Raw genomic sequence first — 25,449 nt, 5'->3', positions numbered from 1 at the left:
GAGGAAATTTCATCTGGGCCAGAGATAGGTCTAACATGCCATCCTTGTCTCACCACATAGAAACCCTCTTTTTAGGGACTTCCCTGGTGGTCCAGTGGTTAAGAACCTGCCTTTCAATGCAGGGGACATGGGTTTGATCCCTGGTCAGGGAACTGAGATCCCACATGCCTTGGGGCAACTAAGCCTGCACACCGCTACTGAGTCCACACACCACAGCTACTGAGTCCGCACGCCACAGCTACTGAGTCCACACGCCACAGCTACTGAGTCCACACACCACAGCTACTGAGTCTGCATGCCACAACTAGAGAGAAGCCATGCACTATGACAAAAGACTCTGCATTCTGCAACTAACACCTGACACAGCCAAATAAATAAATAAGTATTTCTTAAAAAAAAAAAATTTTTAGTGATGAAAAAATTGGTGCTCCCCCAAGCAGGGTGACCCCACCCTCCAGATGATGCTAATTTACTAATCACCAAATCCCTGATCCTCAAACTGCCCTTTCTTGTACCACTGAATGAATGTCTTCAATATGTTTATATAATAGTTCTCTAAACCAGACATAATACAATAAATTAGGGTTCCATTGATTAAATTACAAGCAGGGGCCTGTTATAACTCACTGAGATTACACACGGGTCCTTGTGATGGTGCTGAGCCTTGCCGAAGTTCTCTGCTGCATGTTCATCCCTGCTGTTAGTTTAACTCTCAGAGGTCAACCTTATTTCCTCTATTTCCAAGTTTTCTAGTGGTTCAGCTCACTTTCATGCCCTGTACTGCCAATATTGGGCTTCCCTGGTGGCGCAGTGGTAAAGACTCTGCCTGTCAATGCAGGAGACACAGGTTCGATCTCTGGATCAGGAAAATTCCCTGCAGAAGGAAATGGCAACCCACTACAGTATTCTTGCCTGGGCAATGCCATGGACAAAGGAGCCTGGCGTGCTGGAGTCCATGGGGTCACAAAGAGTCGGACACGACTTAGCGACGAAACAACAACTGCAATATTGTCCTCCTTCCTCTTTTCAAGTGAATAGTCACCCTTCAGCCTGCATCCTTTGGCAACCAGGTACGAATCCACCTCAGCCTGTATTACAATCCAAAGTTCTCCACCTGATACTGACTGTGAGGATACGTATGAGTGAACCTGTCACAGGGGCTCGGGGGGGTCCCAGTACACTATGTCTACTACGCTTCTTTCACCTCCCTATCTAGGAACTCGGTTTTCAAAAGAAAGAAAATAGAGAGGCACCATGTAATTGTCAAGAGAATATGAAATTGGGAACCAGACATTCCTGGATTCATATTCCTGCTCTAGCACCTACAAGCCATGGGACTCTAGGCTTAACCTCTGTTTAACCTCTCTGAATTTCAGTTTCCTCCCCTGTGAAATGAGTATAATAATATCCAGTGTTCTAGGCTGATAAAAAGTTTAGAAACACAATGCATATAAAGTTCTAGCAAATGTTAGACACCCAATAAAAGTAGCTGCTATTAGCATTTTTATGTAATTATTAAACTCATGCTGGGCTTTAGTGATCCCCTAAAGACAGACAAAGAGGCTCTGCTCCACTGGTCCAAACCACCTACAGCTCCTCACAACAAATGCAGTCCTGATTGTGTGTTATCCAAATGAGAATTTTCCAGGCAGGGTAGTGACTTAGGAGAGGGAGGAGTAGGCACGTGGAGTCCAAGAGGCAATGTCAGGTATAGGGACTCTGCCAGCTGTGAACCTGAGTGTAGAGCAAGACCAAGGGTCAAATCCAAGGGGCAAACCAGGAACAAGGCAGGAGTGCTCGCCTGCTGGACCTGGGGCAGAAGTGTTTAGACCTTTGCCCTTTTTCAATACTTTCTGCTACCTGGGGGTCTCTAAAAACCCACAGGTATATAACAGCAGCCAGAGGCAGTTGCTGATGGCACTGAGGTATCACAAAACTGTGGCTCAGTACAAAACTGGGAGATCCTGGGTGGTATAATCTAGTGGCTAAATGCTTGGGCTCTGGCATTAACATCGTGGGTTCGAATTTCAGCTTTGCCACTTACTAGCTGTGTGATGTCAGGAAAAGCACTTTAACCTCTATGTGCCTTCATTTGTTGTTTAGTCCCTCAGTCTTGTCCGACTCTTTTGTGACCTCAAGGGCTGTAGCCTGCCAGGCTCCTTTGTCCATGAGATTTCCCAGGCAAGAATACTGGAGTGGGTTGCCATTTTCTTCTCCAGGGAATCTTCCCAACCAGAGATCGAACTCACATTTTCTGCATTGGCAGGGAGATTCTTTACCACTGAGCCTCCAGAGAAGCCTGTCACTAACTTTAGACAAAGCATTAAGAATTCTCAGGCTCAATTTATCCATAAAACAGTGTCCCTGTGAGAATCTGGGGAGAGGGTTCATTCAAGCACTTGGCACTGTGCCTGGCACTCAGTCGGGACTCAGTAAACTCTGCACGTGCTGGTGAGTCAGCTCCACACTCTCACAGGACTGTGAAGAGACTGGGGCTGACCCTCCTCACATTTGGGGACAACGTCTATAACTCCAGTTCCACAGTGCATCTTGGAGGTCTGGAAAGCTTGAAAAGCAGCAGCAGCTCATGAATGAGGCCTGGACCCTTTTCTCTCAATGCCCCTGTTCCCCAGCTCTTAGCAGACAGGTCCAGCTCTCAGGCACCTTATCCCAAACCAGGTCAGAGGTGTCTCAGAGTTTCTCTAAGAAAGCAGAGCCTGCCTGATGGCCGATCCACCTTGGTTCTCCTCCTCCTGCCCTCAAAGTTCTACAAGTGGTTAGGAAAAGCAACGGAGTAGGGCAAAATTTCTGTATTAAAGTCCCACACTGGATTGCTGTGTGGCCCAGGAAAAGTCTCTTTGCCTCTCTGGGCAGTCTGTAAAATGAGGGAGTTGAGACAGAAGTCTACATGTAATATTTGAGGAAGGAGATGGAAATGACGACAGACAGCGATGATTCTCTCCTGTGTCCCACTCTCGATCCCCGCTATCTTAGTTTGGCTCCTCCCCCTCTTTCACGGCACTGTCACAGCGGCCTCAGAGCAGGTCTCCCTGGACCTGCTCCTCTCACTTCAACACTGCACTGTCATCCCTGCCGCACTGATCTTTCTGAAGTCACACTGTGCTATTGCTCCACTGCTTAAAACTTCAGTAGCACCCAACCGGCTACAAAATAAGATCCAAATATTTTTGTCTGGTAGTTAAGGATACCTACAGTCTCAAATCAATCCGTTCTACAGCCTCAACACCGCAGAGTGATTGAGAGAATGTGCTTTATATAATCAGACAAACCAGATTTCAACCTCACTATTTGCTACATGAATTTGGACTAAATACTTAATCTTCCTGAGCCTTCATCTATAAAATTAAGGTGAAAATACATATAATCATAGGATTATTTTAAAAATAAAAATGAGGTGCAATTTGTGGCATGCTTAGCAAAATACCTGGTACATAGTAGGTCCTCAATAAGGGAGATGTTTCATTACTTCTGCAGCTGATGGTTGAGCTAAACTGAACTGTGTGAATGCCCCTGCCTACACACCTTTGCTCATGCTGTTCCTTCCACGTGAAACTCCTCTGACGCTCCAACTCTACAAACCATAATCCTATATACACCAAGGCTGCAGCCCTCAGTCCCTCACATCCAGTCATGCTTCGTGTCTGCACTCCTCACCCCTGTCCTTCTTCCTCACACATTACTGGCCTCCTTTCCAGCAGAAATCAAGTATTGCTCTTATTTCAGAACAATATCAGATCTAGAGATGCTAACTTCAGGAGGATGGAACAACCTGATAGGGGCCATTTCAAATGCTACCTTCTCCCCAAAAATCACTTCCAGATTCACCTGGAAGTAATCTTAACAGCCTAGAAGCAATAACTAACAGCTGCTTATCTAATAGCAGCAATATCTAATAGAACCTTTTCTGACCGTTATCACATTCAGTTTTGTACATTAGATTTGTGTCCATTCCTTTCCTGGCTGGCTAGGTAATCTGAGCTCCATGAGGGTAGAAGCCTGAGCCTCCAGGCTCATTGTTTTCCTACTGGGCCTCATAAGTGTTTACTGGGTTGCATCTCATTTAAAGAAGAGACATTCCTTTGAGAGCAGGAAGACATAAGAATCTGGTTCTCCATTCTCCTCATGGGTAATGTCTCTGGGTTCTGATTGCAGTGGGCACATACCTTGCCCTCCATGTCCGCTTCCCACCAACGCTCTCACCAGGCTTTTAGCACTTTCCCACTAAAGCACCTCACGCTTCCTATTTCACCACAATTTACAGTTTTAGAGGAGGTTAGAGTAAGACACCACTGAGCAACTTCACTTTCACTTTTCCCTTTCATGCATCAGAGAAGGAAATGGCAACCCAGTCCAGTGTTCTTGCCTAGAGAATCCCAGGGACGGGGGAGCCTGGTGGGCTGCCATCTCTGGGGTCGCACAGAGTCGGACACGACTGAAGCGACTTAGCAGCAGCAGCAGCAACTGGGAGAGGTTAGAGTGCGAAACTAGACATAACAGCGGTGGGGAGAGGGGCGGCACACAGGAAGCCTTCAATAGATGTTTGTTGAATGAAAGAACAGATGAATGAATGCTCTACCTCGGTCTCAGAAATAAGGCCATCAGGGACTCTCAGAGGCAAGACTGGAGGGTGGATGCTAGAGCCTGCTGAGCCCGAGCTCTGGCAGGCCCACCCCCTGGGACTTAGAAGATGGGCCACTTTGAGGGTCTGAGGACTAAAAGCCAACTACAGGAGATAGGACCTGAGATTCTCGGGTAGAGAACCCCAGTGCTGCCCCTCCTGCCCATGAACCTGAACGTGGATGCCCAGCGGGTTGAATACCAACCAACGTGAGTGTACGGCCAAGTAAGTGAGACAGTATTTAGCTCTCAGTCGATTACAACAATTACATTGCTTCCTTCTGAATGGCATTTCCCACTGCTGTTTACCAACCAGGGACGAGAAAATCAACTGATGCAGAGGGGAGGAGCCAGGCCACTGGGAGGAGGAGACAAGTTGCCTGTGGGTGTCAGGCACAGTCTCCGCATCTCTTACCCTCACTATTTATGAAGCATTTCATAATAAAACCCTACAGTTTTTATTTTGTTTTTCTTCTTTTAGGTAATGTATGTTTCTATTTTTTATAGTCAACATGCATTACTTCTGTAATAAGAAAACTAAAGTATTTTTAAATATCAGTAATAAAATGCAACTATAATAATGTCCTTCCCTACTTAGAATTCTCTGAAGACTTCACTCACTGCGTGCCTCCTCCCACTCCTGCCCTGATTCATTCACTCGCTATTCTTTCCAAGGCACGTGCTCTTGCTTTGCTTCCAGCCCATCACAGGGGCAGTTCCAACTGCCCTAAATGCTTTTCCTTTTCAACTCTGCCATATTTGGTCCCACTTTAAATATCACATCTTCCTGGCACCTTCCCCGACCCCCACATCCAAATCTAGATGGAGAGCCTGAACTCTGTATCTCCCAGTGACCTGTTTTAAGCCTCAGCAGAGCCCTGTCTCCATGTGGTGTAAGCACCACACAGTAGGCTCTGGGACACCATAAACGTCTTTCTTGTTCTCAATGGATTTTCCAGTTCCTAGAACAGTGCCTGGCACTTAGACTCTCAGTTAAATATCACCGGAAAAAATAAAATTAATAATCATTACCTATGAGATTTGGAAGGGTTCTTAGAGACCATCTAGGAGCTCCCCCGGTGGCTCAGAGGGTAAAGAATCTGCCTACAATGCAGGAGACCTGGGTTCGTTCCTTGGATCAGGAAGATCCCCTGGAGGAGGAAATAGCAACCCAGTCCTGTATTCTTGCCTGAAGAATTCCATAGACAGAGGAGCCTGGTGGGCTACAGTCCATGGGGTCACAAAGACTCAGACACGACTGAGTGACCTTCACTCACTCACTCAGTCAGAGACCATCTAGCCCAACTTCTTTTGTGAGTGGCTGTATCACCCAGCTTGAGAGATCTTAGTTTCTCAACCAGGGGTTGAACCCAGGCCACGGTAGTGAGAGTGTGGAATCAAAACCACTGGACTTCCAGGAAATCCCCTCCTAACTCCTTCTTTTAACAGTGGGGCCCAGAGAAGTAAATCCAGATTCTAATCCCAGGTCTTCTGTGAACTGTTGTGTGACCTTAGAAAAGAGTCTCAGTCTCTCCAGCCATAAAATGGGGAAAGCTCTTCATACTCCAACTTTTTCTGGCTGTGTTCCTCCTCGTCCCCCGCCAGGCACACAGACTGGGTGGGTAGGCAGGAGGGTACAACAGAACTCCAAGGTCAGGTCCATTGCCTCTAACTGTTTCCCATCAAGTTAAGGAGATAAGACACAGGGAGGAAGTGCTAAATTAAACATTTCTGGTGATTTGGTTTTATCAGAAGATCAAAAAGGAAGCAGTCAGGGAAGACTGTGGGCATTAAGGCCCATACCGGAGATAAGGCTTAGGCTGAGCAGGCTGTAGGGATGAGAGAAAATGGTCCCCAGCAAAGAATGGGCCATCCACTGCCAGGGGACGTAATCAACAAGTTCTCACTAGGAGGTTGGGCTGATGTGGATTCAGACTCCAGCTCTGCCACTTACTGGGCTTCCCTGGTGACTGAGGCAGTAAAAAGAAATCTGCCTGCAATGCACGAGATGTGGGTTTGATCCCTGGGTTGGGAAGATCCCCTGGAGAAGGGCATAGCTATCCACTCCAGTATTCTTGCCTGGAGAATCCCGTGGACCTTGGAGCCTGGAGTGCTACAGTCCATAGGGTTGCAAAGTCGGACATGACTGAGCAACTAACGCTTTCACTTTCACACTTTCTGCTGCTTGCTAGCTCTGGGCCTTGAACAAGCCTCTCAACCTTTCCAAACCTCTGTTTCCTTAAGCTCACTGTGAGAATATGAACGTCTAGCTTGCAGGGGTTTTGTAAGGATTAAATGTATGTGACGGTATCTAGAACAGTGCCTGGTGCCTAACAGGCCATTTTAAATGCCACTTTATTTTCCTTCTTCCCGACACATAAACCATTTGACATGTCACTGGCAAGAACATCAGAAGTGCAGCTGGGGTTTGGGGACCTGAAGGCTTTTTCTGTCCAACCATTCATAGTCTGTTTACTCTGACATGAATTGGCCAGTGCTTCATCTCTCTCTCTCTCTCTCTCTCTCTCTCTCTCTCTCTCTCTCTCTCTCTCACACACACACACACACACACACACCCTTCATGTAAAATCCACAGGACAAAAAGAGGCCATTTCTAATCCCTGATCAGATGGAACCAGATTGGGAGCTATCTATTACCGTCAGTAGGAAAAACAAAGCATCAGCTTCCAGTCTGGTCTGAAGTTTTCCCTGCACCCTGGGACTTATAAGATAAGAAGTTATGAGACCAAATGCCATTTTCTATGGGCCTGGAGGGAGAGGCTGCAATTAAATTATAGAACAATCCTATAAAATACCTTGGAACATTGTATGAAGCTGTTGATATTTCTATAGGAGAACAGAATGAGGCATGAGCTGAGGGGGAAGTGGTGGGGTGAAGGTGAGGGCGGGAAAGGGCTGTTTGTTTCAGTTCGTTCATGCTAATAACAGACCAAGAGTGATGAGGATTTAGAGGCAGCCCCCCAAAAGAAAGCAGAGCACAATCTCCCTTATCCTGCACCTTCAGAGAAAAAGCAATAGCAGGTGCTTACGAGTAGAGATTATTACTTGAAGGAGAACATTTAACGCTGGACTTGAACTGAGGTTATAATATTCTAGGAAACTATAAACCCTCTTGGGAATCCAACAGAGAGAGCTAGACCCTTCTTCATAGGACAACACAAATACACCCCAATTTCTACTTGTGGTGAAATATTCATGGGCTGCAAGTCAACAATGATTCTCTAACAAAATTTAAAACTCTTCTTAATGGAAATATTTCTTAACTTCATTACCCAATTTCCCACCATGGAGACCTACCCATGCCATGAATTGCTTCTCAGGCTGTGAATACAAACTAAACGGATTCTTTAAGTTCCTCTAGGATCCAACGAACAAATCCTGAGCTAGTAGTCAAGGCACCCAGGCTCCAAAATGGGCTCTGCTTTGCCTTTTCAGAGAGACACTGGCCAGTCTCAATTATTTTTTGATTTCAGTTTCCCCATCTGGAGAAAAATAAAGATGGAGAAGTGGGTAGTTTTTAACTACGACAGCAGTTTCTAAGCTACATTCTGTAGAAGACAAGTAGCGTGTACAAAATAAGAGTTCTGTGGCCAAAACGAACCAGGGAAATAGTGAATAGTCTGGTCCCTTCTTGGAGATACACACAACTCCTTAGTATATTAAGGTCTCTGAGAAGTCCTCCAATAAAGAAATCTGATATATTTGGTTTAATCAAACATTTCCCTACTTGGTTTGATCGTAATCTTTTTTCAGTGGAGTAACTACACTACAATCCCATCAGAGAGCATTTTACTTAGCACTGGGTTTAAAACTCAGTAAGGTGTGTCATCTATTAATCCTCCCCAAACAAACAAATCAACACATGCTACAAAAGGTAATAGAAGGTGGCTACTAAAACAGAGTGGTATGAATTCTAAGACCAGCAGAACACTATAAAATTCCTCCACCCAACCTTCCTTCACTTCTTGGGAACTGGGCAAAACAGTGTGACTGCTCAGGCATTAGCTTTTAGTCTTTCTGTTCTTTCAATCTGTCTAGAATAGTGACTCTCAAAGCTTAGTGGTCAAGAGAATTACTGCACTGATGGGGTTAATAATCAAAGGAGGACTGTATCTGTGATGTATTATTTCTCTTATCAAAACACCTAAATTATATCAGTTCAGAGTTGAATGTAGTTAATAGGGCATCCAGAGAATTTTCAGGGATAATTATGACTCCCCTGATTTTTGCCTGATGCACAGACTTGACACCTCACCCCGCACTCTGATAACATCCTCCAGAATGGGCTTTGGGGAACACTGACCGGAAGCACCCAGGCCCTCCACCATGTGACAATCCAGGGCCTAACTCTGAGTCCACCTCTTTGTCTCCTGGCTGTAGGACTACAGAGTCAACATCTTCCTGCGGCAGCAGTGGAACGACCCCCGGCTGGCCTACAATGAATACCCTGATGACTCGCTGGACTTGGACCCATCCATGTTGGACTCCATCTGGAAACCTGACCTGTTCTTTGCCAATGAGAAGGGGGCCCACTTCCACGAGATCACCACAGACAACAAACTGCTGAGGATCTCCCGGAACGGGAATGTCCTCTACAGCATCAGGTGAGTCCTGTCAGGCTCATCACCCCCTGAATGCTCAGAACCTCCTGAATCCACCTTCTGGGAGGAGACCCTAAGAGGAGAGCCAAGCAGAGGTGAACAGGCCCTGACAACCCAGTGCCTTTGCAGAACAGGCAGAGCCTGCTCTGCCACTTACAATCAGCAAGAAAGAATCAAACACCATGGGAGCTTCTAGAAGTCCATGGCTCATTATAATCAGGGAGAATAAGGAAGCAGCCTAGAGACAGAGGGTTAAAACTAGGCCCCCAAGCTTCCCCAGCATTTCAATAAAACAAGATGGGAAAAGAGTATTCGAAGTCAATGCCCACCCCAAGAATGTTTGGTTACTCAGATAAATAAGTTCCAGAGAGCTGCTGTATATCAGTGTGCCTGTAGACAGAAATACTGGACTGTACACTAAAACATGTATTAAGAGCGTAGATCTCATGTTACACTTTTTTACCATAATTTTTAAAAAAATAGTAGGACCAAAGGCACGAAGTCTGAAAAATCACAGCAACTTCAACACAAATGGCCTGCCGGGTGGACAGTGCTGCTCACAGATATAAACCAGGGATGCTCCGTCCTGATTATAAAACCTTTCTACCCTCTATTCCTTGTACTGACTTTAAGAACCTGGGACCCTCTTTCCTAGGAGGGATCCTGCAGACACTACTTGGGGTCAAACCTTCAGAATTTTCTGCCACACTCTGCAACCCCCATCCCACCTAATTCCCAGTCTCCTCCTGCAAGGCATGGAGGGAAGAACCAATGTCCATGTAATATTCTTACTATGCATTATTCCCTGAGAATTTACCCACTAGGCTGGGACTTACCACGTATGATTTCTAATCCTCCCAACAACTCTATGAAGCAGGTTTTGTTATGCCTATTTTGCAGATTAGACAAGTGAGGATCTGAAAGTTTAAGCAACTTGCCCGAGTTCCCACAGCTATTTAGTAGTAGAACCTAGATTCTACTATGTTAGTATGGATCTAATGCCCACTCTGAGCCTAGAAGAACATTCAACAGGCACTCAAATATTGGATGAACATATTTCTAGTTCAAAGAGCTTAAGGGGCACTGGTCCTAAATGCCTCCCTGTCTCCACCAGTTCCTCAGGGAAATGTATCTTTTTAATTCTATTAGGAGATGAGCTTTAAGTGTCCAGGCCCATAGGAGAGGCCGTACAGGCCCTAATCCCCAAGTGTGACTTGACTCAGACAGGGTAGGAGGGGGACTCAAGGACCTCAGGAGGGAGAGGAGGCACCGCGGGAGGGCAGACTGGGAGGAATCAGGGGCCCACATGGCCTTGCTCACTTGCTGCCCACCCCACCCCATGCACATCCAGACTGGAAGAGTGACAGGCTCAGGATGGCCACCAAGGCCCTGCTGGCTAGGGATTTGCTGCAGCCAGGCTAGTTTCACATCTCCAGGAAGCTGAGCCCCAGTGCAGCATGACAGAAGGACAAATCAGCAGAAAGTGATGTTCCAAGGTCATTCAACTTCAGGAAATTAACCCAGTGTGACAGTTGCCCCACTTTAGAGCTTTTATCTGCAAAAATTCAACGGCGTGCCCTTTCCCTTCCCCCTCCTCCTCCCTCTCCCTCTTTTTCCTCTTCTTTCCCTCCCTTGCTTCTGCCTTGTACTTAAAGGGCCCACATCCACAGCCATGGGTAAAAGCTGGAGGAGGGCATTCACCCAGGGCTGTGTGCCTCACCATGTGGGGCCAAGGTGCTGGCAGCTAAGCCCCACATGACCACCAGTTAGGGGTCTTTGGGCATTGAGGTTGGCTTTTCAGGACAGCAGTGCTAGAAAGCCCGTCAGCAAATACATGAGTTCAAAATCCAGAGGCCAGGAGCGACAGTTTTGAGTCCTGGCTGAGCCATCAGCTTGCTATGAACTGACATGCGCCCCTCCCTAGCCTCCTCTGCACCCCGGTTTTCTCACCTGTCAAATGAGGGAGTTGGCCTGTCAACTGAAGTCTCTTTGGCCTCCACTGGTCTTTCTTCTCCATTCCCTGAAGCAGGGGCTTGGGAGTTGGCAGAGCCCTTCAAGCTGAAGCCTTGCATCTCAGCTGAGCTGCAGACCTAGGATTCTACTAAGGGGACTCCCTCTGCTTGAGACTGCAGCTTCTGCCAGGGTTGAACAACCCAAAATCAACAGCTAGCCCAAAAGCCTGGGGCAACCACTGCTTCCCAGCTGAGCCCAACAGGAGCCCGCAGATGGGAATCAGCTGTGTTAGGACACTGAGAAGGCAGGGGGCCTCTTGGAAACCACCTTTGGTGAGTGTGTGAAGGGAGGAGCCAAGAACCACCTACACACCTGCTCCAGATGCACCTGGGGATGCCTAAGGCCTGGTAGTGCTCAGTTTAAAAGTCAGGCTCTGTCCGTACCCAAGAGCTCTGCAAAAGAGTAAGGATGCGGGCCTCCAGGCCTCAGGCAACTTGCTAAAGGCAGGTTTCTAGAAGCCAGACAGACACCAAAGAAGCCCAGAAGTTCCACAGACTCTGTGTAACGAGGCAACCTCCTTTCTCTCTCTGATATGGAAACGTGCATATATTAGTAAACGTGCATATATTCAATAAACGCCTAATTCCCTGACCTCCTTGCCCTCTCCTAGATAACTAATTTGCTGGTAGTAACTAGCATGGAGGCACAACTTCCCTGGTCTGTGGATCCAGCATCATTCAATTCCTTTCTCTTCCCAGAATCACCCTGACATTGGCCTGCCCCATGGACTTGAAGAACTTCCCCATGGATGTCCAGACGTGCATTATGCAACTGGAAAGCTGTGAGTCCCTTGCATGAGGCCTCTATTAAAAAAAAAAAATCAGATCCTCCTTTACCCATGGAACCAGCAGAAATTCCCACACATCTGCTCCTAACCCCTGGACCCCAGGAGATTACTGTGCTGTGTGCTGTGTTTAGTTGCTCAGTCGTGTCCAGCTCTTTGCAACCCCATGGACTACAGCCCACCAGGCCCCTCTGTCCATGGAGACTCCAGGCAAGAATACTGGAGTGGGTCGCCATACTATAACAGTCCAAAATACCAGATGAGGGCCTTTGCTCTTAGAAAGTGCATTAGAAATGTAACTTCCCTTACATTGTCTGACTCAGGTCCCGCTCTAGAGCATTCTCCAAAGAGGCACTATTCCATGTTCTCTGTGAACATGCTCACCAGGAATAGAGAAGTCATAGCTTAAATAAGTCAGAGTCCTTAAACCCCCAGAGTTGCTCACTCCAGCAGGGGAGAGAGATGTCTGTCCACACAAATATTCTAACACAGAGCAGCAAGTGGTAAGTGTGTGGTTAGATGTACAAAACGCTGTGGCCTCAAGGCAGAAAGGGCACTTCCTTCTGATTGGGAAGGAGACAGGATACAGAGAAGGCTTTATGGAGGAGTTCACAGGTGAACCAAGATTTTAACCAACTGGGTAGCTCACTTACTTGATTGGAAACAGAGAAACGAATCTGACGAATTTAAAGACTGGAATTAAGTGGAAGGACATAGGGGTTCAAACTCCTCACAGATTTGGAGGAGAAGCTAAAGTACAAGAACCAGGGCAGAGCATTTAGGCAACAGGAACTAACCGACCATTCCCTGGAGCACCACCTCCGAGGAGAGTCGGCACCAGCCAGCTCCCAACCCACTGTCACTTTACTCAAGAGTCAAGGTTCTGGGGCAGAAAGTCTGATGGGTCTAAATGAGTCACCATCTCAGACCTTGTCCCCCAACTGACAGCCCCACCATGACAGCAATCCATACAGTTATTCCTCAGGGGTTGGGGGGGGGGGATGTGCTTGCAAGGATGGTGCACAGGCAAAAAATAGCAGAGGTCAGCTGAACTTGACAACAGAACTAAGAGCTGGGATGCTAAGGTGGGATGCTGGGACAAGCAAGAAAGGTAACAGGGTTGTGAAGTAAACACAAGCAATTAAACCCGCTTTAACCACCCATGGGAGGAGGAGAAGTAAAGCAATGTAGTCTCATGAGTTCCACTGAGGGTCTGATGCCTCTAACCCTAATCACCCCTGACATGCTTCAGATAAGGGCTTCCAGGTGGTGACTTCTCCTTCTTCTGATCCCATCCCAGTTGGATACACCATGAATGACCTCATCTTTGAGTGGCAGGAGCAGGGGGCTGTGCAGGTGGCAGATGGACTAACTCTACCCCAGTTTATCCTGAAAGAGGAGAAGGACTTGAGATATTGCACCAAGCATTACAACACAGGTAGGCGCAAGGGGCCCCCCTCCTCGGGCCCCATCCTGCTGCAGCCAGGGCCAGAGGTCACTGCAAACCTTCATGCCATCTCTGTTTCAGTGGGTCTTATGAGGCACCCATGGTGGGTCTAGTTCTGCATTTATTACCCAGGGGTTAAGGGAATGTCCCTTGAAACCAAAAGTGGCTCCCACAGTTTCCTCCCGAAGTCCTGGGGCAAGTAACTTGAGCTTGGACCACAGCTCACAAGGGGAACTGGGAGGTCCAGTCTTTCTTCCAGGTAGCAGCGTGCTCAGCTCAGGGTAGAACCTAAGGCAGCAGGGAGAGCTGGCAGGGGGAGGACACCTAGCAGTGTCACAGAGTGGCTGGCATCGCTCAGAGGGCTAGAGCAGACGATGTGCCCACTAGGCCTCGGGAGGGAGCTGCAAGCCAGCACTGAGGATTAGTAAGCAGTAAAGTTGGAAAGGGTCCCCTCGAGTGTGAGCTACGACCTCCCATGCTTAGCCCAGGCTTTGCTGGAAGAATGAACACAGGAATGAACTGGGGCAGGACCAAGACTGGCTTCGCCTGCCCTGTTTCAGGCAGGGAAGGAGCTTATGGAACACTGCAGACAAAAGGCAGCCAGTCAGTACGCCAGCTGTGTGGGGGGCGGGGGGCCTGCTGTGCGAACGCGGCCCAGTGAAGTGGAGGCACACGACAGGCTGCGACAGGGGCCAAGGAGAGGGGGAGGTGAGGGTGGGGAGCGGAGGGAAACCACTGTGCGTCCTGATGCAAGCGGAAGGCCCAGAAAAGAGCAGGCAGCCTGGGTTCTGCTCTGTTTAGGACAGGTGTCCCTTTCCAGTGACCTCAGAGATGATAGACATCCCAGAAACTTCAAAAATACTCTCTTCATCCCTGGGAAGCTGAGACAGAGAGAGAGAACAGGCCAGTCATCCCTCAGTCCCCAAAGGAATTGGGCTCCAGGCCCCTCAAATTACCAATATCAGGGGATGCTCAAGGCCACGGTCAGCCCTCCTCCCTGGAGGATGCAAGCCCCATGGGTCCGGAGAGCCAATGGGTCCCAAGGTATCAAATAATCACAGCGGACTCTCATACACCACAGCATTTTTCTCATTCATCATCTCAGTGGCCCTTCATTACCCACATTTAAGTAAGAGCTGAGTTCCAGGCTAGTTCTGTGGATTCAATGAGAAAAGACTGGCAAGGCCCTGACCACACGGAAGGTGCAGTCCAGGGAACTGTACCAAATTCCCCTGGCAACTGTGTGTCAGTGGACTGGAGCCAAGACCCCACCAGGGGACAGCCCAGCACAATTCAAGGGACACAGACTGGGAGATGAGCTGTGCACGGCCTGGTGCAGAGGACAGAGAAAGAGAGAGAAAGGCTGACTTGCCTAGTCAGTGTACTACACCTTAAAGGATCCGATGCTCACGTGAACAGAGCTGAAGGGACATGGGGAAAAAAGAAGCGCTCTGCCTGGGGGAGACGTCACCATTAAACTGCCATACAGGAGAGGCAGGATTCCTTGGCAGGTTGTGGGGTGGAAGAAGGGCATTCGGGGCAGAGGGATTATCAGGCTGAAAAACTCAGAAGTGAGAAAGTACAGAGGATATTCAAGGCAAGGGCTGGAGTGTAGGGGTCATGGGTGAGGTGAAGAAAGAAGGGAAATGGGGTGGAAACAGGCTGCACTCTGAAGGGCAGTCTACAGAGGCTGAACTTCTCCCTGTAGGTATCACATAGTCACATGATGAGGCTGATGATGAATGATATTCTGAGCCCTAATGGTTTGTGAGGGCTATGCTAAGTTCTTTACCTATTTTACCATCTCATTTACCATTGCAATAAACATGAGAAGCCATGTGAGGTTGGTGTTTTTATTATTTACTATCATCATCATCATCCCCGATTTGCCATAGATGAGGAAACTGAGACACAGAAAGATTCAAACGCTCATCCAAGGTCACGGCTAGTGTGGGGCTGGACCAGGATTCCAGCCGAGGCTGTTCTGGCCTCAGAGCCTTGCTCCTATCCTCTAGGCCACTTTGCCTTCCCACGCTAATTTCCCGCAGGCAAGTTCACCTGCATCGAGGCCCGGTTCCACCTGGAGCGCCAGATGGGCTACTACCTGATCCAGATGTACATCCCCAGCCTGCTCATCGTCATCCTCTCGTGGATCTCCTTCTGGATCAACATGGATGCTGCCCCTGCCCGCGTGGGCCTGGGCATCACCACTGTGCTCACCATGACCACCCAGAGCTCCGGCTCTCGGGCATCCCTGCCCAAGGTAGGTCCCACCGCCCAAGAGCACAGAACACCCGGACGGACACGGAGGACACGCGTCTCCCTTCCCTGCCCGAGATCAGGCATGCACAAGGAATTAGGCACTATTTCTTGATCCTCTAAACTCAGCAGGATCCAGCATTCAGATCTACATAAACCTTTCCTCCAGAACATTTCCTGTATAGAACATGTTCTATACAGTTGCCAGAAAACTACATTTTGTTCCATTCTCTACCAACACTAGACACACATTCTGCTTTATCTGCTATTAACACTCAACTCCACTCAGTCCAGCCACTCCACAGCAGTGCTAAGGGCAATATTCCACCCCTTTCACCATCAATGGCACTGTGTGTCTGGGGTCTTCAAGACCACACCACATACAAAGAGTCATAGGACTCAGAGACTCAACAAAGTGTTGAACTCAAAGCTAAGATTCCTTACAGTGATTAGGATACACGTTATCCTTGATCCATAGATTAAGGATGCATAGCTAGATGATAAGAGAAAAAGACACAGGCAGAGTCTAGAGGGATCTGTGTGCAAGCATCCTCACTCTCTCCATCCCGTGAGGGACCACACAGAGCTCACTCTCACCGCAGCAACAAAAATACAGCTATATGTGTGACAAGTTTCTGCCCAGAAAAAGAGAGAAATTGTTCTGAGATTCATTTAAGATTCAATATCAAAGGTTTTTATTAGGTGCTGGTTACACAAGTACCCTCTGCCCATCACATCCCCAAATCCCAAACTCCAAAGAGGAAAGCAGGTGTTCAGCTTAAACCACACTGTTTATACCAGTGGTCAAATATGGTGGGGCACGTTTATCAGTTAGGGAAAGTGGGAATATGCCCAAAATCCAAGTTCTAGATGTCAACCAAGGGCCAACCTTGCCAGCAGGTTCTTCATAAGACAGCCGTCCGGTGCCTGCTCTGTGATACTCTTTTCTGCAGTACCTCAGTCTGATGCTGACATTTCTATTGTTAAACACCACCTTCTGCCACATTCACTATTAACTCTTGAACCATGTTCTGCTCTGTTCACTATTAACACTCAGCACATTTCACTCCACACACTGCTAATGCCAGATACACATTCTGCTCCATGCACTCCGTGCTAGGCCCAGCTTTCTGTTCTATTCTTCTCACACCAGACACAGCATCCCACTGCATTCATACCAACGCCAGACGCTAATCCTCCTCCAGTCAACTTGACGATGAATGCAGCACTGTTCCTTTCACTGTTAACACTAGACCTCACATTCTGTTTAATTCACATTTAACACTAGACGGAATGTTCTGCTTCATTTACTATTAATGCCAGACGCCACACACTCCTCCACTCACCCACACTTAAGGTAACAACACTCGGCTCCATTCACTATGAGCGCTCGATGCCTCAATCTGCTTTACTCTCCTGTATCAAGCACTAGGTGCTGTTTTCCACTACGTTCGCCACAGTCGTTGGAGCCACTTTCCACATTCCTCAACACCAGACCCAACATGTGTGTGTTAAGTTGCTCAGTTGTGTCCAACTCTTTGTGATCCCATGGACTGTAGTCTCCCAGGCTTCTCTGTCCATGGGATTCTCCAGGGAAGAATATGGGAGTGGATTGCCGTTCCCTTTTCCAGAAGATCTTCCTGAACCAGGGACTGAACTCTGGTCTCCTGCATTGAAGGCAGATTCTTTACCATTTGAGCTATAGGAAGACCCAACATGGTGCTCTGCTATTAATGCCAGACACCAACCATACTCTGCCCCCATCAGCCTTATGCTAAATGCAACATTCTGCACCATGTTCAAGGAATACGGCACTTCATGTTCTGTTCTGATGCAGAAAAGCTGGAAGAATAAGCAACAAATACCTAGTAGCCTTCACCTCAACTCCAGTTATCATTTTCCACATTGTCTATCTCTCTCTAGGTAAGCAGGTAGATAGACGCAATTTTTACTGAATCATTTGAAGGTTACAGACAGCATGACAATTCACCTCTAAATAAGGACTAATGATTACATATTAGCACAACTAAAAAATTAACATTAATACAATAATATCACTGAATTAGAAATAATTCCATAATTTCATCAAAATTTAAAGAACCTTTACATTTTCCCAATGGTCCAAAAACTGTCATCAGTAGACATGGTGAGGGATCCCACATTGCATACAGTTTACTCTTTTAATCTAGAAGAGTCTCCCTACGGTATTTTTGTTTTTCGTGACACTGACTATTCCGTTAATTTTTAATGTGAGACATGACATTCTACTTCAATCGTCATCTATGCTAGACACTACTCTCTCCTCTATCCATCCTCATAAGAAAACTCAACAATGTACCCTTTGTACCATTAAAACTAGACTTTGCATTCTGCTACGTTTACTATAAAAGCTTGAAACCAAACTCTCTGTTTACTGTTACCAGCTGACAGCACATTCTGCTCTGTTCATTTGCAACAGCAGGAGGAATATCTTGCTTCCTGCTCCTTATGTTAGGCTCAACATGCTGCTCCTCTCTCTATGAATAATCTACGCCACAGTCCCCTTCACTTATAACTGACTCTAGACTCAACAGTCTGTTCTACCCATTGTTAACACTGGCCTTAGAGAGTGGGCTCCGTTTGCTAATAACACTCAACCTGACATTCTTGCCTCTTTCAAAGCATAAAATTCAGTGGCATTTAGTATATTTACGAAGTTGTATACCCTCGGCAGTGTCTAATTCCAGAACATTTTCATCACCCCTCAGAGAATCCCCATATTCACCAACAGTCACTCCGTGTTCTCCCCTCCTCCCAGCCTCTGGCAATCACTCATATACTTTCCACCTCTATGAATTTGCCTATCCTGGATGTTTCACCTAAGAGGAATTACACAATATGTGCACTCCTATGACTGGCTTCTTTCATTTAGCATAATATTTTCAAGGCTTACATATGTTGTAGAGTGTATCACTACTTCATTTCCTTTTATGGCTGTGTAATATTCTGTTGCATGTATAGATCACAATTCATTTATCTGCTTATCAGTTGATGGACATTTGGGTTATTTCCATGTCTGCCTGTTTTAAATAATGCTGCTGTGAACAAGCATTTCCTGTGTATAAGTTTTTGTGTGGACATATATTTTTAACTCTTAAAGATATATTATTACATGGTACATTATAGTCCTTATATCAATATATACTATATATTATATATAAGTTATAGGTATATTATATACTCAACTTTTTGAGGAATGCCAAAATATTTTCCAAAGTGGCTATACCACTTTATAATACTGCCAAGGTTCCAATTTCTCCACATCCTCCTTAATGTTTGTTATTTTGCCTCTTTGATTATAAATATCTCAATAGATGTGAAGTGCTATCTCATCGTAGTTTTGATTTGAATTTTCCTAATAACTAATAATATTTAGCATCTTTTCATGTGCTTATTGACCATTTTTATATCTTCTATGGAGAATCTATTCAAATCTTTTACCCAGTTTTTAATTGGGGCATTTCTCTTTTTATTGTTGTAATAGTTCTTTGTGTATTATTGATTTTAAACTCTTAAGAACATGAACAAGAATAAAATAGATTGAAATATTTCCATATATTTTCTCCCACTCTACAGGTTTTCCCTTGATTGAAAATGTTCCTTATGTACAAACGTTTCTAACTTTGAGGAAATTAATTTAAATTTTCTATTGTAGTTTGTACTTTTGGTATCATACTTAAGAAACCAGTGCCTAATCCAAAATCATAAAGATTTACATGGACATTTTTTCTAAGAATTTCATGCACTGTGCTTAGTTGCTCAGTCATGTCCAGCTCTTTGCAACCCCATGGACTGTAGCCTGCCAGGAAGTTCCTCTGTCCATGGACTTCTCCAGGCAAGAATACTGGAGTGGGATGCCATGCCCTCCGTCAGGGGAATCTTCCCAACCCAGGGATCGAACCCAGGTCTCCCAAATTGCAGGCAGGTTCTTTACCATCTGAGAGTTACATAGTTTAGCTCTAAATATAGGATTTCAACCTATTTTGTTTAGCTTTGCATATGAAATGAGGGAGGGATATCATTCTTTTGTATGTGGATATCCAGTTATCCCAGCACTGTTTGTTAAAAAGATTATTCTCTCCATCCATTGAATTCCTATCCTTCTCAAAAGTCAATTGGCCATAGGCTTTGACTAAGTAAACCCCAAAATATGGGTTTACTTCTGGACTCTCAACTCTATCCCATTGATATATACATACACACACACACACACACACACACACACACACACACACAAATTTATCTTTATGTCAGCATCACACTCTTGAGTATCATAGCTTTATAGTAAGTTTAGAAGTTGAGGAGTGTGAGTCCTCCACCTTTGTTCTTTTTAAAGATAGTTTTGCCCATTCTGGCTCCTAAGCATTTCCATATGAACATGAATATATATTTTAAGATCAGCTTGTCAATTTCTACAGCGACAATAAAAACAAATATTAGTTTTAAATGCATTGAGTCTGTATAGGAACTTGGGGAGTATTGACATCTTAACAATATTAGGTCTTCCAATCCATGAACACAGAATATCTTCCCATTCATTTAGATCATCTTTAATTTCATCCCACTACTTTCTAGACCCCATGGTTTCTAATGAGAAATCAGCTGTTAATCTTACTGAGTATACCTTGTACATGATGAATTATTTCTCTTTCTGCTCTTAAGATTCTTGGTGGTTTTTTTGTTTTGTTTTGTTTTGTTTTGGCTTCAGACAGTTTGATTATGGTGTGTCTAGGTGTAGCTCTCTTTGCGTTTATCTTGCTTGGGGTACATTTAGCTTCTTTGATGTGTACATAAGTGTTTTTCGTCACATTTGGAGAAATATTGGCCATTATTTGTTCAGATATTCTTTCTGCCTTTTTCTGTCTCTCTCTACTTCAGAAATGCCCATCAGACACAGGTTAGTGCGCTTGATGACTCCCCACTCGTTCTTGAGGCTCTGTTCATTGTTCTTCATTCTGTTCCAGAGACAGGATAACCTCAAGTTCACTGATTCTTTCTTCTGTCCTTAATACTCTCCAGTGAAAGCTTCAGTTCAATTATTTTACTTCTTAACTCTAGAATTTCTATTTGGTTCTTTTTCATAGCTTCTCATGCTCTACTTAGTGAGACTTTGTTCCCATACTTTTCTTTAGCTGGGTAGCCAAGGTTTTTTTGGTTTGTTGAACATATTAAAAATATAACTGATTTAGTCTTTGTGTATTAAGTCCAATATCTGGACACAACTTTTTTTGACTGCGTTTTCTCCTTTGTATGGGCCTGACTTAATCAATCCAGGCTTCTATAACAAAGTACCATAAACTGGGTGGCTTACAAACAGCGTAAGTTTGCCTCACAGTTCAGGAGGCTGGAAATCTGAGACCAGGGTGCCAGGGTAGTCTGGTTCTGGTGAGGATCCCCTTCCAGTTACAAACTGCTGACTTACTGTTGTATCCTCACATGGCAGAAAGAGCTCTCTGGACTCTTTCTATAAAGGCACTACTTCCATTCATGAAGGCTCTACTCTCATGACCTAATTACTTCCCAGTGATCTCATCTCCAAATACCATCATATTGGGATGAGATTTTAACATATGACTTTCGGGAGGACATAAACATTCAGTACATTGCATTCACCATACTTTATTATTTCTCTGTATATCTTAAATCTTTTTGATAAAAATTATACATTTACACTGAGTGACTGAACTGAACTGATACATTTACATGGAGAAGGCAATGGCAACCCACTCCAGTACTCTTGCCTGGATAATCCCATGGACAGAGAAGCCTGGTAGGCTGTAGTCCATGGGGTCACAAAGAGTCGGACACAACTGAGCAACTTCACTTTCACTTTTCACTTTCACTCATTAGAGAGGGAAATGGCAACCCACTCCAGTGTTCTTGCCTGGAGAATCCCAGGTGGAACCTGGTGGGCTGCCGTCTATGGGGTCGTACAGAGTTGGACATGACTGAAGCGACTTAGCAGCAGCAGCAGCAGCATACATTTACATAATATAATGTGGCATATCACTGAGCCAAGCAGTTTAAAACTTTGCTGTAGCCTTTACTTTCTGCTTATTCAGAGTTGACAGCTAAGAGCCTTCTCAAGTCACTCTGGACATGCACATAGGCCTAAAAATGCACATTGGTTCCCAGGAATATACCATAGCTTTATGGACAGCTCATTCCCCAAATTTTCCTTTTATTCTTTCTGACCAACCAATTGTTTGCCTCAACTGTTACCAACTGCCTGAGGCTGATGCAATGTTCAGCACTTGCCAATGATTGTTTTCAACAAATGCCCTCAAGGATAGAGCTTCTCACATTGTGACAGCTCCAAGTCAGGTCAAATAAAGACAGCCTTGTGAGTGGTCTCTTTCAGAGAACCATAAAACAGGTCAAATAACAATTCCCTGAGAACATAGCTTTAAAGAAGCTCCTACTCTCTTCTGCCCCATCCAGTGGCTATCAGGATACTGGTGTTCACTGCGCCTGCAGGCTGTTGCTTTACAAGACTAGCACAGAGCCACACATGAGATGATGGGAATAGGGCAACTTAAAACATCACAAAGGAAATAAAAACAGACATCCACAGAAAAACTGAAGTTCATAGCAGCATTATTCCTAATAAGAGCCAAAAGGTAGAAGCAGTCCAGATGTCCTTAACTGATGAATGGATCAATGATATGTGTTATATCCACACGGAGTACTATTATTTGGCCATAAAAAGTAAACTACTGACATATACTATGATATAGATGAATATTGAAAACATTATGCTAAGTAAAAGGCCACATATTATATGATTCCATTCACATAAAATGTCCACGACTGGAGGAAGAGAATCGGGGGAATAAGGAACTAACAGATAAAAGGCAGTAGGTTCCTTTGTGAGGCGATGAAAATGTTCTAAAATTGACTATGATGATGATTGTATATAATTGTGAAGATATAAAATCATTGATTTCTATACTTTAAATGTGTATGATACATGAATTGTATCTCAATAAAGCTGGGTTATTTTTAATGCCATGAAGCCTGCTGTTCTTACTGGGATTCAACTGATTTTCCCAAATAAATGTTTACAGGATTGCTGTTAGACTTTGATTCATTAACAGAGTTTGGAGAAAAGTTGGTTCTGACCATTTTTTGTAGTCCTCGCTGCTTTTTTGCAGGGGGAGAGTTTTTGAAGATCTTGCTCTGCCAGTCTCACTGACATCCTCCACTTACTTTTACCATTAGGTAAAAATTCTCCAATCACCTTCAGTCTGAACACCACATTCCATTGCATCAATGACAGAATGATGGACACACCGTCCCCCTTCTCTTTAGGGCTCTTCTAGGCACCATGCTCTTTTTTTCTCAATATTCTGTCCAGTCTTCTTGATGAATTTCTCATCTGTTTCCTTCTGTACCCTCCATCCTAATATTCCAGCTGAGAGGAAACAACAAAAGATGATGGGGAAGGGGGTTTCTAAGGAGCAGAAAACATTCCGCCATACTCAACATGTCACCCTGTTCTCTCCTCATCTGTGTTCTTCCCCCCACCTCCACCCCAGGTATCATATGTGAAAGCCATCGACATCTGGATGGCCGTGTGCCTGCTCTTCGTGTTCTCAGCCCTGCTTGAGTACGCCGCCGTCAACTTTGTGTCTCGGCAGCACAAAGAGCTGCTCCGATTCAGGAGGAAGCGAAGACATCACAAGGTAGGGCTTTGGCTCAATGCTGGTGGCAAACAGAAGAGTTCTGGGCAACCTTGTCTTATGATACTTGTTTTCCTGTATCATTCTTCTCAGTGGATAAAGCATGCACAAAATACGGATCAAAGTCCTACAAGTCCTAGTTTCTCCTCCCATAAATAAAGCCCTGATTGGGTTTCTGGGCACTCATTCTTCTAACACTAATTATCAGGTTACACTTGAAGACAGAATTGATGGAGCAAACACTGATGGAGCCAAGATAGAAACTAGCTATAAACCCAAAGCATGGAAGGCTGCAGGATGTTTGCTGGTGTTTTCTAACAGAGTGGGCTGCACTGTTTCAATGGGCCTGATTCCAGAAGCGATTGGTATCACAGAACATGAGATCTTAGAGTAGAATGTCCCATTTCTGGGCCTTTGTTTCCTACCTTCAAGAAGAGGCAGGCTGCAAGGTCTTCCCCTGGAGTGAATTCTCTTCCCTTATGAGAGACAGAATAAAAAAATACTTTGAAATTAAATATTAAAGTAGGCATTTTAAATATGCAACTAATACCAAGTTTATCTTGTCATTGCTGCTGCTGCTTCTAAGTCGCTTCAGTCATGTCCAACTCTGTGCAACCCCATAGACGGCAGCCCACCAGGCTTCTCTGTCCCTGGGATTCTCCAGGCAAGAATACTGGACTGGGTTGCCATTTCCTTCTCCGTATCTTGTCATTAGGGTTATGAAAAGAAAATAGTACATTACTATACTTGAAAAGTTTGAGTCCTAATGAAGAAAGGCAGTTAAAAAAAAAAAAAGAAAGAAACAAAATACTTGGCAGGGACTTCCTTGGCAGTCCAGTGGCTAAGACTCCATACTTCTATTGCAGGGGGCTGGGGTTCAATACCCAGTCAGGGAACTAAGATCCCATATGCTTAAGATTCTGCAAGCCATGTGGTGAAGCAAAAAACAAAACAAAACAAACATACCTGGCAGACCGCATCTGAAAAGTCACCAACCTCTGTTAACTCTGTGGGAGCCAAGTGGCTCCATACCCAAGTCTGTGACCGCTCCCCCAGGAGACCTTTCTCCTAGGGATCGGAGGACGTGCTTTTCTCTCCAGTCTCATCTCCATGTCACTTTTCCCCTTGCTCTCTGAGCACCATCCACACTGGCTTTTTTCATAGTTCCTCAAACACACACACACAGGACTTCAGGTGTCTTGATCTCTCCACCCAGGTTGCTCTTCCAGTGGACTGGTTGCTCTTCCAGCGCACATTGCTTGATATGAACCTGCTCATTTTCTAGTTCTCAGCTATGGCATTTTTCCCTGATACCCTAGTCAAGGTGCAGGCCCTGTACTGAGGTGCTGATGCCAGGCTGTTAAGTGTGATCATGCAGGTTGTATCCAAGGGCCCCCAGCCAAGGAAGGTCTCTTCTCTTAGATCCTGCCCTGGCGTGGACTGTATCAGAGAGAGGAAGTGATCCCAATTCAGACACCCAGAGCAGGGGGGTACCACTCGTCTGATATGCACAAAGACACTTTATGTCAGCCAAGACAGTACTCAGTTTCTTTCCTTCTAGACACGAGTTATAATTGCACATTCAATCAGGAGTTTGTTTCATGCGCACCATCCATTGAATGGTAAGTTCCATCAGGTCAGAGATCACATCTACTCTTGCTCAGTACTACTGATACAGCCCTGGTGTTTACCACAAGGCCTGATAGATAGTGAACATGGAATAGGAATTTGCTGAACAAATGGACAAAGGGATAAAAAAAAAAAAAAAACTAATGGAATAAAAAAAGGAGACACTGCAGACTGAGAGGCTGCCTGGGAGCTTTTCCAGCTATAGATGAGGGTAGCCAAAAACTCAAACACTGGCCACACCACACACCTAGGCCCCACATGCTTTACACTGACCTACTGAGAGCAGCTGTCTACCCAGCCGCAAGTGCTGGGACAAAGGACTCTGCCTCTTGAGTT

At 45.4% G+C, this 25,449-nt stretch overlaps 1 protein-coding gene across 2 annotated transcripts in view; it reads left to right on the top strand.

Moving 5' to 3' along the window:
• Window positions 1–25,449, top strand: part of GLRA1 (glycine receptor alpha 1) — an 86,923-nt gene that overhangs the window by 56,970 nt on the left and 4,504 nt on the right. For both annotated transcript variants that reach the window (XM_068980404.1, XM_068980403.1), the window contains exons 4-8: window positions 9,040–9,263; window positions 11,972–12,054; window positions 13,358–13,495; window positions 15,553–15,767; window positions 23,341–23,487. In XM_068980404.1, the coding sequence (XP_068836505.1) occupies window positions 9,040–9,263; window positions 11,972–12,054; window positions 13,358–13,495; window positions 15,553–15,767; window positions 23,341–23,487 (807 nt within the window). The remainder of the gene's footprint in view (window positions 1–9,039; window positions 9,264–11,971; window positions 12,055–13,357; window positions 13,496–15,552; window positions 15,768–23,340; window positions 23,488–25,449) is intronic.

This window comes from Capricornis sumatraensis, chromosome 9 (assembly GCF_032405125.1).
Source record: "Capricornis sumatraensis isolate serow.1 chromosome 9, serow.2, whole genome shotgun sequence".
NCBI lineage: Eukaryota > Metazoa > Chordata > Mammalia > Artiodactyla > Bovidae > Capricornis > Capricornis sumatraensis.
This window is presented reverse-complemented; position numbering and strand designations above follow the sequence as displayed.